General features: G+C 41.7%; 1 protein-coding gene across 3 annotated transcripts in view; it reads right to left on the bottom strand.

Annotated features, from left to right (window-relative positions):
• pacrg (PARK2 co-regulated) overlaps positions 1 to 18,414 on the bottom strand; it is a 159,931-nt gene that overhangs the window by 107,285 nt on the left and 34,232 nt on the right. For 2 of the 3 annotated variants that reach the window (XM_085144046.1, XM_085144044.1), the window contains exon 3: positions 980 to 1,036. The exons of the other annotated variant lie outside the window; for it this stretch is intronic. In XM_085144046.1, coding sequence (XP_085000172.1) covers positions 980 to 1,036 — 57 coding nt within the window. The remainder of the gene's footprint in view (positions 1 to 979; positions 1,037 to 18,414) is intronic. 3 annotated transcript variants of the gene reach the window in all.

Below are 18,414 nucleotides of genomic sequence, written 5' to 3'. Positions count from 1 at the left end.
TGTAAGTTAAGAAAACTTTATTTCAGGTCCCGCCCACTTCCTGTTGCCGATGGTTATTTCACCCAAAGCGGCATTAAGTTGCGTTCACTTTCACTGTCTTTCATGTTTCAGATTTGGTTGCCACCTTGCTTCTTAGTTAAATCTGTAACTAAGATTACAGTACGAATACAAAAATTACAACACAGTGGTACAACCACCTTTTGTTTTTTTACAGCACAGAGTAAGAAACTTTTAAAATAAAGATGTTTCACTGAAAAGACACCTAAAAAAGGTTACAAGAACGGTTTGGTTAATGCTTTTGAAACCCGATCATTTCTCTGTGGTTTGCTCGTTGTGGAATCTTTTTGCCAAGACAGCTGTTTTAGATAGTTTAACATCTATGCAGTCCATATGCGAACAAGTCATTTCCAAAACCAAAAAAACCCCAAAACCACAACATATACTATGGTTAAATAAAGAAGGAATTGACAGAGTATTTTAGTTGCTATATAACAAGAAGAGACAGGTCCCGTACAAATTTGTTAACATTGGTAACATCTATCATTGTGGGTCTAAGAAACAAAAGTAGACCAGCAGATGTTATCTACTGCGTCGAGACACAAGGAAAGAGCAAAAGAAGCTGTTCAGGCTTGTGAAGGCAAGAGGAGGAGAGAGCCTCACACTGTAAATGCTAGAGAGACTGCAGAGCCTGGAGTTACCCATGGCACACATTAATCACTGGTGGCCTCTACGCTGCATACGAATGGGTGGTGATGATGATCCTCCCCTCTGCACCACAATCTTACCTACAGCTGTGACACAATCACAGATCCAGGAGTCACATGAACGTCTTTCTTTTCCTCTCTCCCTTTCCTGTTTTTTCCTATATTTTTTTCTTGCATTATCTCATGTTATCTCCCTCTTCTCACCCTTACTCCTGTCCACAACAGCCCCCACACAGCACGCCTGCACAGAGGCATTCATCTTATCTTGCTCTCACCCCATCTTTGGTCCCTGCTGGCCTTGGACAGGTCCGTGCCAGGCAGAAAGCAGGTGGCTGAAAGAAAAAGGTTACGCTCATTATACAGATTAAACCTGTAAATGCCCTGTCATTGGTGTAATCGATGTGCCACTTCATTGCAGTGACTTATTGATCAATCTCTTCTGGGGGTCGCACACAGTGCATCCTTATTGCATTGGTAGTAGCACAGACTGCCTTTCTTGAACAGGCGCTCACTCTTAATGGCGGTCTACTTCAGGACTCCAGGATCCTTGGCCTTGTAGCAACATCACTATTCATACTATTTATTCATTCATTTCATTTCATACTATTCAACAGCAGCATGAAACTATAGTGCCATGAAAAAGTATTTGCCTCTTCTTGATTTCTTATTGGTTTGAGTATTTTTTATATATCCTACCCCACCAAAAAAATTAAACCCATGAGCAAGTCCACCTTTGAATGGCTCAAAGAACAAAATGAACATTTTGGAGTCAAAGTAATGCTTAAATCAGACTGAGATTCTTTGGCATGACCTTAAGCATACTATTTATACTTGAAAACCCTCCAGCATGGCTAATTTAAAACAATTCTGCAAACAAGACTGGGCCAAAAGTCCTCCACAAACAATTCATCGCAAGTTACTGCCATCGCTTGATTGCAGCTCTTGCTGCCAAGAATATAGCTAGCTGGTGGCACAACCAGTTATTAGGTTTAGGGGGTAATTACTTTTTCACAAAGGGGCTTGGAAGGTTTGGATAGCATTCACCTAACAAATGAAATCTTCATTTAAAGATTGCATCGTGTATTTATTTGGATTATGTTTGTCTTATAAGAAATATGCAGAAAAAAACCCCCTAAGAAATCCAGAAGAGGGCAAATACTTTTCACAGCACTGTATATAAACAAGGCAGCAGCTCTCTTTGTGGATTGACAGTTTAATTCTATTTGCATTGCATGTTTTATGTCTATAAGCAAAAAACAAGTTCACCTGCTGGAAGCGCTTTTAATGGGTACATTTATTTGTCTATGTTTCGGATGAAGCATTACAAAAGAGTAATAAGCACTTCTTGCTGTTATTGGTCATTCAATAAACAGAGTAAAAACCACTGCAACTGTTACTTCATGTTCTGTGCAAATCCACTTCCTATTTTTTAAGATGTCATGGTAACAAGAAAACACCAAAACTCAAAGTAAAAACTCAAAGTAAGTCTAATTCTGTTGATGACGGCAGTTAAAAGCGATACACATCTAAAGTACTGTTTCCTTTACCGGTAATTGTGTTTTTCAGCTATACTCAGGTCTCCAGATCTGCTGGTTTAAGAGAAAATAAAAACAGTTTCAGGAAAATGCACCGGGATACACGTATTTCTACTCAGAGCCATATTTTCCTAGTAAAATAAAGATAAAAATAACTGCATAAAAAGCAACAAACAGCAAAATCCTGGATTCAGCTGAGACACATAAATGAATCACAAAACGGCACAGAAAACACACAAAAACATATTCATGCAGCTCCAAATTCCCGAGAAAAGGAGAAGAAAAGATATTTGTGGGAAAGTCATCCTAACACCTGTTCAATCTTATCTGAAGGCTCAAATGAACTACAGTGACTCCATTTTGCCTAGCTGAAAGGGGATACATTTGGCTCCTTTGAAAGAAAACCCTTTACTGCAGGGAGGAAAGAAAGGAAGAGCAGCTGCCTTGCCTCACAAGATGCCTGCCTCCCCCAACACACAGATCACACCAACCCATAGCTACAAAGGACATCAATTTGTAATTACAAACAACAGAGCTTGTCCCCGGAATCAGAAGGGCACTGTCCCATACCACCCGTTGGTCGTCTTTAGAAGTCTTCTGCCCCTGCTGCATCAGTCAGATGAGGAGAGGTATCATGGGCACCTTTGGATTGAAAAAATAATTGGCTTTGGTAAATGGATAGATAGAAGTGTGTGTCAGCTCAGTTTTGGAAGCAGAGTTTACACGCTTATCGTGCTGCACAGCTGCACACTGCATGCTTTCTTTGTTTTACGGCGCTTTGCAAAGAAGAGCCTTGATTGCTAGTGAGACATATTATTTTGTGTTAAACCGGCGGCGGCAGCGGAAAACAGCTCCAAATACATAGACTAAATCCAATATTGTGAATTACTGACACCAAAGAAGGTCTGTTTCAAAAGTTAATACTGTTATCTAACCTTTGGACCGAATCATTCTGTGCCTTTCTTTCAGGGAATCAAAGCAATTGTCTACAGGGAGGTATAACAAGAGGTTAATGCATAAGACAAAAATGACTGAAATATGACACACCCTCCCTCCAGCTGGTAGAATACCACAGTTCTGCAAACAAAAATAATCAGCCGAGCACCACATCACTGACAAATGCGTCATTTTTAAATGGTGAGTATTTGAGAACTGAGCACTGTGCTGAGGAATTTGCCACAAAGTTGAGAGTGCGTGAGTCTTGCTTGCCACCGCTTACTAGGAGTAAGCTCCTACAGCATCAAGATCCATATTAAAGTCGCCATCCTTCACCATTTTTTCGCCCTCACCTTCAGTTATGGATGGAAACAGATGACCGGGAAATTGCACCCTGTCTGACAAATGGCAGGATGGCATCGCTCCACAGGCTGCCCACTGGCAAACTGCTGCTACTGAAGGAGAGGACGTGAACAAATCGGCTCCCGCTGCTCCAATTACCGAGCGTGCTCATCTCACAGAGGGACTGCAGTCAACTCCATAGGAGGAGGATGGAAAAACACTGGCTTGTGTGAGGGCACACAATGATGGGGGTCAAGGGTAAGATGACATATAATTCCAATCAGCCATCAGCATTAATGTGTTATTTCACTAAAGTGGGAGTCCATCAGACAGGTGAGGTATGCAGTTAGGACAGTGCTGCATAATTCAAATCGTTAACTGGTATTATAGTGCTGTCTGCTTAACATAAAAGAAGAAGCATGTCATGGCAGTGCTTAATATCTTATTCTAGGCTTTTAAAAAGACGAGACTCAAGGATTTTCTGTCAGGTTAGGATGTGATATACTTGAGCTCTGCAGTGGGTTTGGCTATTCTCTATTAGCTTGAAGTGCTCCTTAAGGGAATGAGTTCCTAAGTTTTAAAAATAAAATCGGGGCAAAGCAGAGATGGAGGGTGGGTGCTCTTTGTTAGATTTAAATGCTGCACTATGTTCTCTGTGACAGGCTGTTGGTAATTTACTGCCACAGCCATTACGGTTATTAGAAAACTCACTCAGGAAGACAAATGGCAGGCTGGCCGGTTGTTGGTCTTCCGTCAGGGCTGACAAGGGAGACGTGGCACTCTTTGCTATTGACATTTTCACACCTAAAGCCAAGCCCTGCGAGCTCTGCTGCAATTCAAACCCCAACTTAATGAGCTAAATCATCCCTGGCCTTGGCATACAACTTTTCCTTACTTCTTTTATTAGAGGAGGAGTGTTCCAGTCAGCAACAGGGTGCAGCCTGTAGGGACAAACATTTCACGGGCAGATTTTTTACTCCCCAGACTGACAGATTAAAATGAATCTTCCCATAAATAACTTCTATTACAAGGAGCCATTAAGAGAGACCGTTAGGAGTGTCTAAATTGAAGCCATTTCTTCAGTATGACTGAGAGTGCGGAGGAAAGAAAGGAAAGAAGGAGGAGATTTGAGACCAAGGCAATGTGCTTGTTCAAATTCAACATTTCTGAGACCTATGAGTCATATTTCACTCAGTGGCCCAGAAAGAATGACAAATGATTCCAGTTGTTTTGCAGTGATTGAATGTGAAAGGTGACAGGGCTATCAGTGTGGGCTCCAGCCTCACAATAACACCATGTTCGGTAAAGGAAAAGAAGTGCTTTAAAACAAAAGGAAAAAAAAAACCCTAAAAGTTTCAATTTCCTCAGTACTGTTTATCCTCAAAGACTTTGGGGGCTTTACGTTATATTAACTTTACAAATATTTATTGCATGCATTAGCTGATGGGGAAAGTTTTTCATGGAGATTTTAAAATTAACTGCTGACCAGAGCATGCATCCTTAAATACAATGTGCAGGGTTCTCTTTTACAGTAACAATCATATATAACCACTGAAAACTTTAAAGAAATATAGCATAATTCTTTGTAACATTTTTTTCACAATCCAAAATATAATTCGAAATTCTTGACTTGTTAATGATGCTAGATCGACGTTCCTTAGGGCCCACAAAAGCAAATTGCAAAACAAAAAACTAAATACACCTTAGACTACTGCTTCCATTGGAATTCAGAGGGTAAGTAGCAGCCAGGTGCTGATAATTAAATGCACTTAATTAACAGATCAGCAAGTGTGAGTGCTCCTGTAAAAGCAGAAATTCTGGCAGCTTGCTCGTCTGAAGCATTCATGTGTGTCTTGACACAATTGCACAATCTTCCCAGGAGTGGACACCCCATCCCATCCCTTCCCATGTTTGAAACTAAACACAGTATTTCCATACAAACACCTCACACCAGCTGTCAAAAAGGTGGGTGGAGGGGCGACTGTCCGGAGCTCTTTTGTAGCCAAAGAACTTGGGCACCTTGTAGTCATGGAGTCATGGAGTTTGACCTCTGTATACAGGTCAAAGATCTCGAGCAGCAAATCTACCACAGAATGGCTGAAAAAAAGAACCAAGTTGTTGCAATGGCCCCTTTTTCAAAGCCTAGACCTCAACCTGATTGAAATCTTGTGGTGGGACCCTAAGAGACCTGTGCATAAATGAATGTCTGCAAACTTCAATGAAGCGAAACGAAGCTCTAAAGAAGATTGGGCCACAATTCTTCCACAATGTGAAATCACGATAAAGTCATAAAGAAAACAATTACTTTATGTTATTTCTGGTAAAAGCAATTCTCTAGACTACTGATTCATGGGGAGTATTCAGTTTTTCACCAGACTGCAGAGGGTCCTATCAAAACTTTCATATGACTGTAAATGGCCAGTGGTTGCCAAGATATCTTGCTCTGCAATAAAAGTGCAATACAAACAAACTGACAGAAGGACAGAGAGCCAGGGTGAAAAACATATAGGCCAACACTGAAAAAAGGGCACGATAATAACTGAGCAGGTAATTACAAAAGCACCTTCACACCTACATAGACTCCTGTGACAACAGTGTTTAGTTGTCTTTAGAATATCCAATAAAATGCATCAATCATATTGTTGCACTGACATATACTTTAAGAATTCTATAAATGCAGACCACTGAAATTACACCCAAGCCTGGTTCTGCCAGACTTTCCTTCTGTTAAAAGGGAGTTCTTCATTCCCACTTTTGCCAAAGCTTTTGCTCATAGGCAGCCATCTGATTATTGGGGCTTTCTCTGTTCTCTTTTTGTAGGGTCTTTACCTTACAATACAAAGTGCCTCGAGGCAACTGTTGTTGTGATTTGACGTGATAAATAAAACTGAATTAACAACGTACTACTTATAGATATCTATGGGTTAATGCCTTGCAAGCCTCATTTCGAGGAATGGCAGCTTTTGGCACTTTTCAGCCCTGGACGTGACCCTTGAATTTCACTCATGAAAGAAGCAATCTCCAAATGTCTGTGTTTACTTTACACTTGGTGGTTTTATTATCTTCTCCAAGGATGTGCAGATTATTTGAACTTAGTTAGAAGTTACCAACTGTCTGCATGTGGCTTGGGTTATGCTGTTCTCATCTTCAAACCCCCCCCCAAAAAAACTGTCTCTTAGGTTATTTTACAAACATGATATCGCTGCACTGATTAAGATTGCCATTCCATTTCAAAAGCTAACCTGTGCTCTGTGCTGGTGAAATGCTGGATACATGAGGTTAATACGGATACTGTAATACATAACACATAGCCAGGTTCCATTACCTTATATCAGTAAATAGGGAAACATTTATTACATTTCAAACAGTTGCCCCCCCCCCCCTCCCACACACACACACACACACACACACACATTTTTACCTGCAGCTCATAACAACAGCGAGGCTTTCCTGGTCATAAAGGCAAATTATTTCATTCTTACTTCACGAGGCAGGGTAGAAACAGATGTAAGCTTACTCATTGGGATGTCTGCATTCTTAGTGCTTGGCCTTTATTGAAAATATGTATTGGTTTAGTGAAGGCTAAAGTTCAGGGCAGACTGGGGTTAACTGCCCTTCCCCGACAGCACAGATGAAAAAGCGATGCGCACAGTGGGAGGTTACTGTGTGTCAGTCTGCCAGCTAACACTGGCTCATTGGGAACCCGGCACGCTCCATTTAACTTCACAGGGCATCCATATAGTGCGTGCTCCCCCTCACACAAACACACACGCGTCGAGGCTCTTGCTCCCCCTGCCTCTCCTGCATGGCTTTGCTGGGTTCCCTGCCTCCCATACCCTTCCAGGAAAGCCAGAGTCACTCTGCCTCATTAGGGTAATTGAGACAGGTCCTCCCGGGACTAAAGAGCTGCTGAATTGCTACCCACTCGCGCATTTAAAAGACCACTTAATCAAGACCTTCTGTGTATGGTTTTATTCTCTTTCTTTCCCAGCACTCCCCTTCTTTTTCTTGTCATACTTTTCGTTCATTCCCTTTTTTCTTTCCTCGTTTCTGTCAGGTTTCTCAAACAGTGAGACGTCTGTGTGCTGCTAATTGCCAGCAAGGAAATGATCTAGGGAGTTTCCTTCTCTACTACTATGCAGTCCCTTGATACTGAGAAAGCATCTGGTCCGTGGAAGTGTGAATGGGTGACAGCAAAGGAAAAAAAATGCTGACCTGTGGATGCTGTGAAGGAATAAGGGAGGGAGCGGGGGGGTTGACAATGAGTGAGGAAGGAGAGGAAAATCCACCACCTCAGCAATTCTGGGGGCCGAGCTGCTACAAGCTGACAAAGACACCCAGATTGTGGCCAGAGGTTGTCTCAGCGAGGTGTGCCAGAGCACTCGTCATGTAACAAGTCAGATTTAGCAATACTGCTGGGTCAGGTCAGACTCAGACTGAAGTAAGAGTCACGGCTGCCACCGCGCTGCTGTCCTCTTCTGTTGCTCATCCATCTGAACACAAATTACCGAACCTTCCCACTTTCGCTAAGAAATATAGACTGGAGTGTGTTTTGTGAGGGTGTGCGGTTGCACTTTAGTTACACACACACACATAATCAGAATAAAATTGACTACCCGAAAGACGCCCGAGGACGGCTGAATGCTCAGTGTGTATTTTCACTCTTGCTTACAATATTGTAGCCCAGGTAGATGAGGACAAAACAGAAATGGTGTTTATCTGCTCCCAGGAAAAAAATGACAATGACAACAACCTATATAGCACAAAACAGAGGAGGGGGTGGGGAGGGTGTCACCACAGAGACCCTTCTCCTTAATCATGCCCTATTTCTTCCTCTATTTCTGCCTTTCTCGGTTACCTTTTTTACTACACCTCTCTTTTTCTTCTCATTTTTCTTCTTTACCCAGCTTCTGCTCCCTCCATTCCCTCTTATCAGTGACAGGCTGGAAACAGAAGCGAGATAAGGAGACGCCAAAGCCAATACAAGGTGCGGTGGTCGAACACCCGGGGAGATTAGTCATTGACATGTTTGTCAGTTAACAATGGCATACGTGCAGCTCAAACTGGTAAATGGACACAGAAACAATGAGATGAATTTCTCCTCATAATGCATTATATGCCTCGCAGCTTTAACAGCCAGATCCTGGCACATACTGTTCGTTCCCTGAGGTATGGCGGGACAGATTACTAAAACGGAGCTGCAACTGCATACCTTAATCAGTTCCTGTCACTCACTCAGACAGACACACAAGTTACATTTACACGCATACATGAATTCAGCTGCATCTGCTTCTGATCTAAATAACAGAGCCCTTAACAGTCGAGTGAACCAACAGTTCTTTGTGCACTTATTTCCTTTGAGTATGTCAGTATTACTGATTGTCTGCTGTGGTGCTCGACGCTGTACGGATATAGCACGAGTTAAACATCATGCCCAAAATATTTTCGGAGAAAAAAGGTAAGTGGTATTTTCAAGGAATGATGATTTCATGCAGACTGCCTCTTTGAAAGTTAATGCAGATGCAGCTGGAAATATTACATGCCAATTTGAGGCAATAGTTCGAATAGCGTGGAGAAGACATTAAGTTTTAACCCCCCACTCCCATCTCATCCTCCTGTTGAAAGAAGTCTTCTTCTATTTGTATTACTGTATGATTAAGGTAAAGAGTTTTTTTCATGAATAAAATGTAAAATTTCTCTGTGGTCATTTAAAAAAAATCAAGATTTTAAAAGAAACTATTTTTGCTTTTGTGTCTTAATGCACTATAAATATTTTCTCCTACTAGGGAACATTGTAAAAAAAATTGTAGCATTAAAAATTCTCAAGACTGAATAAATATTTTGACCCTTGAATTTTGCAATGACTTTGCATGCACCGTGCACTCCAGGTCAATGATGTGAAATGGTAGCACCCCAGAGCTATTATTTCAGTCCACAGTCAAAGAACGCCACACTATGCTGCCTTTGATTGCAATTTTCAGTCCACAGGAATCAAGAGAAGTGATATTAGGCTTCAGAGCTTTCCTGTCAACAAAGAAAAGGAGAAAAGAGTGCGAACAATGTTTGTGGACAATAAGAACTTCCGAAAAACCTAAGGCATTTCTCCCCTTATGCCTTTATAAAATGAAAAACGTGTCCTATATTATTATAGGGCATTAAGTTTTTCAGATTAGCAAATATAAAAATAAATCTGCTAATTAGAAAATATAAAAATACATTTACTAATTAGACTTTCTTCTAATTGTTTGCGTAAACCATGTGAGATTAGAGAATTTCTGAATTTTTGAACACGTGAGTGTAGCACAACTTTAATGATTCTGCAAACAATATTTTAAAATTGTTATGATTTGGCACCACAGTTTCATGGCAGATGGATAATGTTGGATAAGCTGTGTGCTAAATTCCTAAATTGAGTCTCCTCTGAGACTGACAGAGATGTATTCTCACATGTTTTAAATACAAATAACTGCTGCTACTTCTACAATTAAAGCCGGAATGTTCTGCATCACTTCTGCAGAAATGCGTGCAACGGTTTGTTGAACCCCATTTAGCTTACATTCACTGCCTTTCCCCACTTTTCTACAGTAATCCTATATTTTGGCTGCTAAGCGGTATCTTCATAGATAAAATTACTGCCCAAAGCTCACAGGAAAATTGCTCCTGTTTGACATAAAAAGCCCAACATTTGTTGAAGTTCACCATGACTAATCATATAATGCTGTTTTCAAATGTATGTCTTTTACCATGTCAGAGCTCAAGATGCTCTAATTTCCATTTTGTGATCCTCACAATATTGGTTGAACTTGAGTATGAATATGAATCTCCAAATCATGATCTACAAATTGCAAGAACATGAATTTTGTTTAATGAGCATTCTGACTAGAGTTTAAATTGATCAAACTCTGAAATATCTAAGGAATTAAAAGCTCTGGTCTCTGATTAATAGTTGATGAACATGTTATTGACTTTACCGCTGTTGAAGTCAACAAATAATATTTTTTTCATTTAAAAGCGCAAAATGTGTTCCAAATGCAGGGTGCTATGCAACCTGCTTTCAGTCCCACTGGCACAGGGGTATAAAATTAAGCCTATGTCTCCACACATGTGTGACAGAATGGGTCATTCTAAAGAGCTCAATTAATTCAAGCTCGGTATTGTAATAAGAGGCCACCATTTGAATAAATCCATTTGTGAAATCTTTGCCCTCCTATATATTCCACAATCAACTGTAACTGGCATTAATGCAAAGTGGAAGGAGGCTTGGAACCACAGCAACTCAGCCATGAAGACTGCATAAAGTAACAGAGCAGGGTCGCTGAGTCCTGAGGTGCATGGTGCATAAAGTTTCATGGGGAGCAGCTTCTGTAGGTGTCATGTGCAGGTGGCCCAGTGCTTTTTTTCCATTTATTGTATTTGCAAAGAAGCTTTTTAAGGTATGAAGACTTGTAGGATATACTATGTTTTATGCACACTTTACTAAAGTGTGCTTGTGGGTTTCAGGTGTCACTTCCAGAAAAAAGTCCACAAAAGACAAAGGGTAAAGTCATCTTCTTGCACTTGCCAATTTAAATGGCAGTTAAATCAAGAGAATAGCCACGAGTCCTCTACTCCCTTAAAACGCTGCCATTTAGAATTATTTCTGCTTTAGGGCGTTGAAGGCTAGATCAGAGCATACAGAAGCATATAGTAAATCCAAATCTTGTGTAATACTGTCCTTAAAACTATAAGGGAAAACAAAGGGCCTTTACATTACAGCACTGGCGATTGTGTCCCTCGGTTCCGCAAAGTTTCTGTTTTTCTCCCAGACAGCTCCCGCTGGCTCAATTAACTATTGATCAGATTTGTGGAACCGAATGTAAATAATTAACAGAAGTGGAGATAGCATCTGCAGCCCTGTAAACAACTTCAATACACAGGCCTCTGTTTCTCTGATCAATAGGGCGTGGACAGCATGCACAGCAGCCACCGTGAAGACCTCTGCAAGGTGGCCATGGAAACAGAGAAAATCACATTTTTATCAGACATCAGAGCTGCGTCAGCAAAAAAAAAAAATGAAGAAAAAACCCATCAACACCAAAGCAGTAATCAGGCCCTGGCTGTTTTATTGTAAATACAAGTGTAGGAAAAACATTATCTTCTTGACATTTAGATGTCTAATTAATGTTCTGATAGGTAATAGTTAAATGAATTTTGAAATCACTGCTGTGGAGGCCCCAAAGTGACTTTCGTATATAGGGACTACACTGAGAATGAGGTGGCCCCAGGAAAAATCTGTCATTCTTATAAGCAGCTCTGAGGGAAGAGATCCTGGTTATGCCCAACAAAGCCCATGTAAGAAAAGCTCCAACAATACAGAGAGAAAAGCAGGATGCTCTTTGGGGGAGCAAGTACTATATGGCACTGTTCAGGGGAACTGAGAGAAGGCCTCTAGGTAACCCTATTTGAATATCAATGCCTCCTGTGATCCACATCAAGGGCATTGACAGGGGCACCTCTATCTACAACTACCTCCAGCAGATGTAGGCGTGTGTGTATACGGATCACTCTGCGCAGTCATCAGCCACCGCATTATTCCAAGGTACTTTGTACAGTGCATTAATCACAGAGACCCTTGAGCGCTTCCATGGATCCAAATATTCCGACCTTGAGGTTACAAGAAAGACATTAGTCCTGATCCATTCAAAGTATTGGAGACAGGGAGGGGAGGAGAGGGAGGAGGCAGAAAAGCTTTCAAGGTAATGAAATTCTGCCATAATTTAAAGGAAAAGACTTGTGGGGACAAGCCAGAGCTAGAGTAAGAAAAAAAATTAAATTGGATTTTTTTTTCCTTTTCCCCCTTTATTTTAAATTAGGCTTAAGTGCATGTGGGGGGTAGTTTTTCTTTCTCTTTTCTTTTTTTTTCAAACAAAAGCATGATAACAGCATTAACGTTGAGAATGAATCGAATCATTTCCAAACCAATTAACCTTTGACAGAATGGATGAGTGGACAGGAATAAGAATGGTGCAGGGGAGAGCGGGAGGAAGAGAGGGGTGGGTTGAACAGAGTGGGCAGCGTGTGTGCAGAAATATGGGCTTGGCGGGAAGGGGGCTAACATTTCGAGGTCACTCCTGACTTCAAGCAGGCTGTGAAGGGTCTGAGTGTAAAGGCTATATCTGACTAACACAGACATGCCAGTACTGTTGGCGGTCAGTCTGAATGGGGAAATGTCATATTGTCGTAGACATCGCTACTGGAAGAATGGCGAAGAAAATCAGCACCAAAAAGGAAAGGTGGACACTGAGGAACGGGGAGGACATTGGTCCCTTCAGTCTTACCTTCTTCTCTGTCCTGGCCCGCCTGACTGATTATAGAAGGGGTCTGCAGTTAACCCCACTTATTCTTTATGCTGGCTCACACTCCCTCTCTACCCCAATCTATCTATTTCTATTCCTCCCTTACTGGCTCGCACACAGCTGCAGCCGGTCCATTAAGTTAATTAAAGGCTCCATTTTGAGCTGGAGCCCGCTAGCAAATACGAGTGCCAATCAATAGATCTCTGGCTTATTTTGTGGGAGGGAGGGGTAACGGTGCCGGTGCTGCATTCGGGGACATGATTTGTAGCCTTGGCAGACACACCATGTCCCTCTCTGTCTTGTCCTCTGTCTCTGTCTAATTTGGTAGCCACCCTGCCCGTTCCACAATCTCCTTCACTCACTTCACTGTGATGTCATCTATCACCTCCCTCTCCCGTCTTTACCCCAAGCTATCCATGGCTCTTCCCATCTGTCTAGAAGGAACCACAATCCTATGTTTCCCTAAGAGAGTGCGTGGGCATTTGTTTTAGTCACCATCTGCACAGGGAAGCCAGCTGTGTGGGGTTGCATCTGGTGCTGGAGGCATGGGAGGCTAGGGGGGAAGACAGTAGCAGGGCCTGGATCAACAGGGTGTCCACAGGGATGATGTTAGCTTGGAGACGAGGAAACGAGCAGAGGGCCAAAGGGGAAGAGATTCTCCGTGACTCCAAAGATCACAAAAATGAATTAGAAGTTGATTGAGCCACTCTAAGACTTAATTTAGGCTGTGGCATAAGAAGAGATGCTCTGATTGGTCGGTTGCCTGCCACAGCATGTTTGGAAGTTTTCCAAGATAAAGATCATTGCTGGATCAGGAAGGTAAGGTGAGACAATACCAATCATCATGTAACTTCACCGGCTTATTGCACATGTCAAAAAAGAAAAACTTTCAGAAAGGATTTTTGAAAGTATTTGTAAAAATATTTGCAAAGTGTTTGCAGTATTTGCAATTGTGACATTATCCACACAAATTTGTCCAAAAGTGCATACATTTCAGGAATAGAAACCAGAAAATTACATAAAACCAGGTTAAAAAACACTGTTCAGTTTTGTTGACACATTAAGCTGAATGCTTTTACAGAGGTGATTTTGGAAATAACGTTTATCACTTAGGAATCAAACGTGTTATAAATAAGGTGGTGAACAGTATGCAACAAGCCTCTCTGTAAAAACTGTGGGAATATAAATGGGTATAAAACTGGAGAGTTTAGAGTAAGTGGTGCTGAAGTGGACATTTGTGGCTCAGAATCTGAGAAAAAAGACATTTTGAGATGAGATCCTTTAGAGATATGTATTGTTAAAATGCATCATTTCACTGAAAACTAAAAAAAATGAATAACAGACATCACTATGAAACATCTCCAGATAATTTCTTGCATTGCATGATTTCTAAATATTTATGTCTAACCATGCAAATAGTAACTTATTAAATATGTACAATCCAGCAATTTTCTTAACTACTTAATTTAGGGTCTCGGAGACCTGGAGCCCTTCCCAGCTGACAGGTCACCAGTCAACTGTAGGCAAATTATGCACTGACATTTGTGAACTGAAAAAGCTCAACAGACAAAGCCCAGTAAAATATAATACACGTGTGAATTTTGGATTTCTTTCATTTTATAGCCCAAAATTAAACAGTGCATCTAAAAACAATGTTTTTCTCCTTAATATTTTGGCTTACATTTGCATGGCCATAACTCTGAGTCCTGTATAGGACCCAGAGGAAGGACCAAAGAGCTAAACAGCTTTATACTGAGTCATATTGTAAGTCATCTTCTGAAATAAAAGTATCTCCAATGATCCACCATTTTCTCCCAAAATCCATTTTTCCTATTGTCTCGTATCACAGCAAGAGTGGAAGGCCCACAGGCTAAACAACCATCATCAGCTTCACGCGGCGTTCGTCTGCTATGAGTAATGGCTCAGGGCGGCAGGCGGTGTAGCAGTTCAAGATCCACAGACAAGCTCTCTCTCTACTGGATGCCTCCATTCCAACAGTCCCCCTCATTCCTGCAGTCACACCAGCAGCATGGAAGTGGTGCAGCTCGTCGGGCTTCTTCCCAGCAGTCATTCGGCAATTCTTTCCCTCCAGGGAGGCAGCCCATGCACATCTTGATGGTTAGCCAGCGTTGTTGGTTGGAGGCCTTTTCCTTCCACCTCCTTCATCTACTCCTCCTTTCTCTTCTTGTCTCTCATTTTTCAGCGAGAATGCATGCTGCTTTTTCCACTTCTCTAATCTAAACTCCCTCTTTCTCTCTTCTCTCTCCTCTCAGTGAAAGCCCAGGGGGGCTTGTTCATATTCTCTCCTCTTATTGTGTTTCATCTCTTTCCTTATGACACAGAACTATCCCCCCAGAGTATCCAGCTTTCAGCCAGGGAGCTGTAGAAAACGCATGGTTAACCCCATTTTATTCTGTCTATTCAAAGGTTCCCTGACAAAGCTCTAGTGCCCACAGCAGATAAGACATCATTGCCAAGGAGCAGAAAGGGAGGTATGGTATGCATTCACCAAAATTAAAGAGAAGGTCATTTTCTGCAACAGGAGCAGTATTTCCAAGCAAGATGTTGCACCATAATGTGCATCTTAAAAAACAATGGAAAAGCCCACTTGCTGAAGCTTATTTATGAAACAGCTGTTGGGGAAGTCCTTTGCTGCCGTACTTCTGGCTGGGAAAAGTATTTGCTCTTAGATGGGTTACTTTAAGGTTTCTAATGTCTGAATAAAACTTCAGTGGATAATTTTAGCATCATGCTACGTTAACCTTCTGTCAATGATAATCTGAGACATGAAAATTATGAATCATGTAATAGCTAATTTAGGTGCGAGACAGTGGAACAAATGCCATAGCCTTATATACTGCTGGTGCACATGCAGACTGTGTTTCACTTTGCTATTAAATAAGTGAAAAATCACTCGAAAGCAGCAGTTTACTAAATTGACTCCCAAGAATAAGAATACACCGATAATATGTAATACAGCTGTCAAAAAGAGGGGGTCATCAACTATAAGGTATGACACATAAAAATGCAAATAGTTAGATGGTATAAAAAGAGGATGTGCAGGGAGGAAGGCTCCTTTCCACTGCTGTATCTGCAATGACCTCATCTCTCGTGCACCCCACTCTTTTTCCCGTGCTCTTTTTTCATTCTCTGTCTATCTTTCATTTGTATCAAGCGTGCACTCCCACTGCATCTCTCAAGCACATGCACCCTCATCCTCGGTCACCCTAACCACCTCATTTCTCCAGCCCTCCCTCTTCTCCAACTCTCACTCTGTGCGTAATTCAATCATCCCAAGGAGATGGATATCCGTCCCCTAGGAGCGCTTACGCTCTCCATTTCCTAAAGCGCTTGATCAGATTAATTGATTGTCCCCTCCCCATACCCACCACCAGCATCTCTGCGCCCCCTTATACTGGCCGAAGTCAGTGTGGTGGCGGAGGACGACCAGAAATCAGGTTTGCATTGATATTTTTATAAAATGGCTTTTTCCTGCTGCCCCTAAGCAGGCTTTGGACAAAAGGGAATAGATAAAGTAGATGGGCTGGGAGAGGGGAGGGGGCAGACAAGCATGATTAAAAAAAAAAGAAGGAGAATAAAACAACAACCCGGAAGCATACAAGAGAAACACAGAGCTGAACATAAGATCAAGGGACAAGATAAAACAGATAAGCGATCAATGAAATGAAATATACAAGACTGTTTAGGGGGTTTATAGTACATGTGAGGTGAACGCGTGTGCATGTATCTGAGTGCCACGATGTCTGGCTGTAAGCCTGCAGAGCACAGTGGAGGGTAGAGATGGGGAGTCAAACCAAGCCCCGCAGGGAACGCAGGAAGACCTCAACTCATCCATTATAACTGAGAGCCAAACGGCTGCCATGTCTCCTGATTGCTGAGTCCCTGTGGAGCTCTCTCTCTCTCTCTTTGTCTCCCTCTCTCTGTTCCCTCTCTTTCTCTGTCGCTCTCTTTTTGGCACCAGGGATCGCTGTAGATTACACTGCTGTTCCAGGCCTTTGGCTGCTACGTTATGGCAGTGGCCAAATACAAGCACAAACCATACAAGCACTCATGCACACACACACACACACAACACGGCACACAAACACACAGGCACACAAAAACACATAGACAGGGATAGGAACTCGCTCGACACTCTCTTATCTACCTGCCGCACATGTTCCCCATACGTGTAAAGCTTTTACCTGAGTGCCCCATTACAGCTGAGGCTTTTACCTCTGGAGAGCCAAATTACCTTTCAGATACAACCTTCCCTTTTTCAACTTGCCCTTGACATTTGGTTCACTTGCTTTCCCCCTGAACATATAGACTCAACCACACATTATAAAGCCACACATACACCGGCAAGCTACACATACAGTCACAAAGCCGCACGTCTCTGTGATCATAATGGATCACCCGCGCCTAATAATTCCCACGCATTTATAAGAAGTTTTGTTCTTCAGTTAACCAACTACTCCTTAAAAACCCAATTACACACTTTTTAAAATATGAACATTAATTTATATGAAGACCTGTTAAATTATTTGGTTGGTTTGGAGCCCATTCCCCTGTGAGTGAACGCTATAATCTGCAGTTATGCACAGCGGTGCTCACAATTCCACACTGCCCGCCCAGCGAGATGTGGAGGAGAGTTTTATCTATTGAGTCACTCTTGAAGAAAGCATTTAGTGAGTGAAAGAGACATTCTTTTAGCAGTACTTGAACCGACTAAAAGGAAAGCACGAGTGAATTCTGGTCTGACATTTCACAGTTTACAGTAAAGAAGTTTCCAAAAGTCAAAAACACCAACCTGCTTTATTTCACAACAGTGTGTAAAAAGTAAGTTAGAGTCTCCTCTCTGATTTCTAACTGTCAAAGGAGTCACATGCAATGTTGTAGCATAAAAGTACTCTAATTAGCTGGCTAAATAGGGAAAATCCAAGTACTAATAAAAATGTAAAAACAACAACAACAAACAAACAAACCAAAACAACAAAGAAGAAGAGGTTAAAGGCAAAATCTAAAATATTTTTTTCAAATAAGCTTCATGTTCATGATGAACAATCGCACAAAAATGTCTGATCACAGGAGCAACTGGAAGTAGTTATTGTTTTATTCTGGATTTATACATGTAGGAAAACCAGTAGTGGGAATAGCCCCTTCTTCGCTGCCACGTAGCAATGTTTGGGAAACAAAATGTGTTGCCAGTAAGTTATGACATATCTGATTTTCCACCAGAATATTAACTCGTGCAACTGCCTACAGCCCCAGCGCCGGGCTACTACACTGTAAGAGGAGAAATGTTAATAATGTGTAGCTGGTGATTCATTGAGAGGCCAGTAACACATGCTGCTTACCCTGCTGCTCAGAAAGACTATGACTATGTACTGTAAGTGGAAATAGGGAAAAAAGGAACTACCTGTCTGCACCTTTACAAGCGAAATGCTGATATTGATGGCAAAGATTTGTTTGGCTGTGCATGAAGCCTGTTTGTCTATTTTGTGGTCAATTTGAGAAGTGAGTGGCGTTGATGTTTGCTGCTTTGCAGAGGTAAATAAG

Source organism: Neolamprologus multifasciatus, chromosome 19 (assembly GCF_963576455.1).
Source record: "Neolamprologus multifasciatus chromosome 19, fNeoMul1.2, whole genome shotgun sequence".
In the NCBI taxonomy this organism is placed as follows: domain Eukaryota; kingdom Metazoa; phylum Chordata; class Actinopteri; order Cichliformes; family Cichlidae; genus Neolamprologus; species Neolamprologus multifasciatus.
Note: the sequence above shows the minus strand (reverse complement) of the source record. Positions and strands in the feature narration are given on the sequence as shown.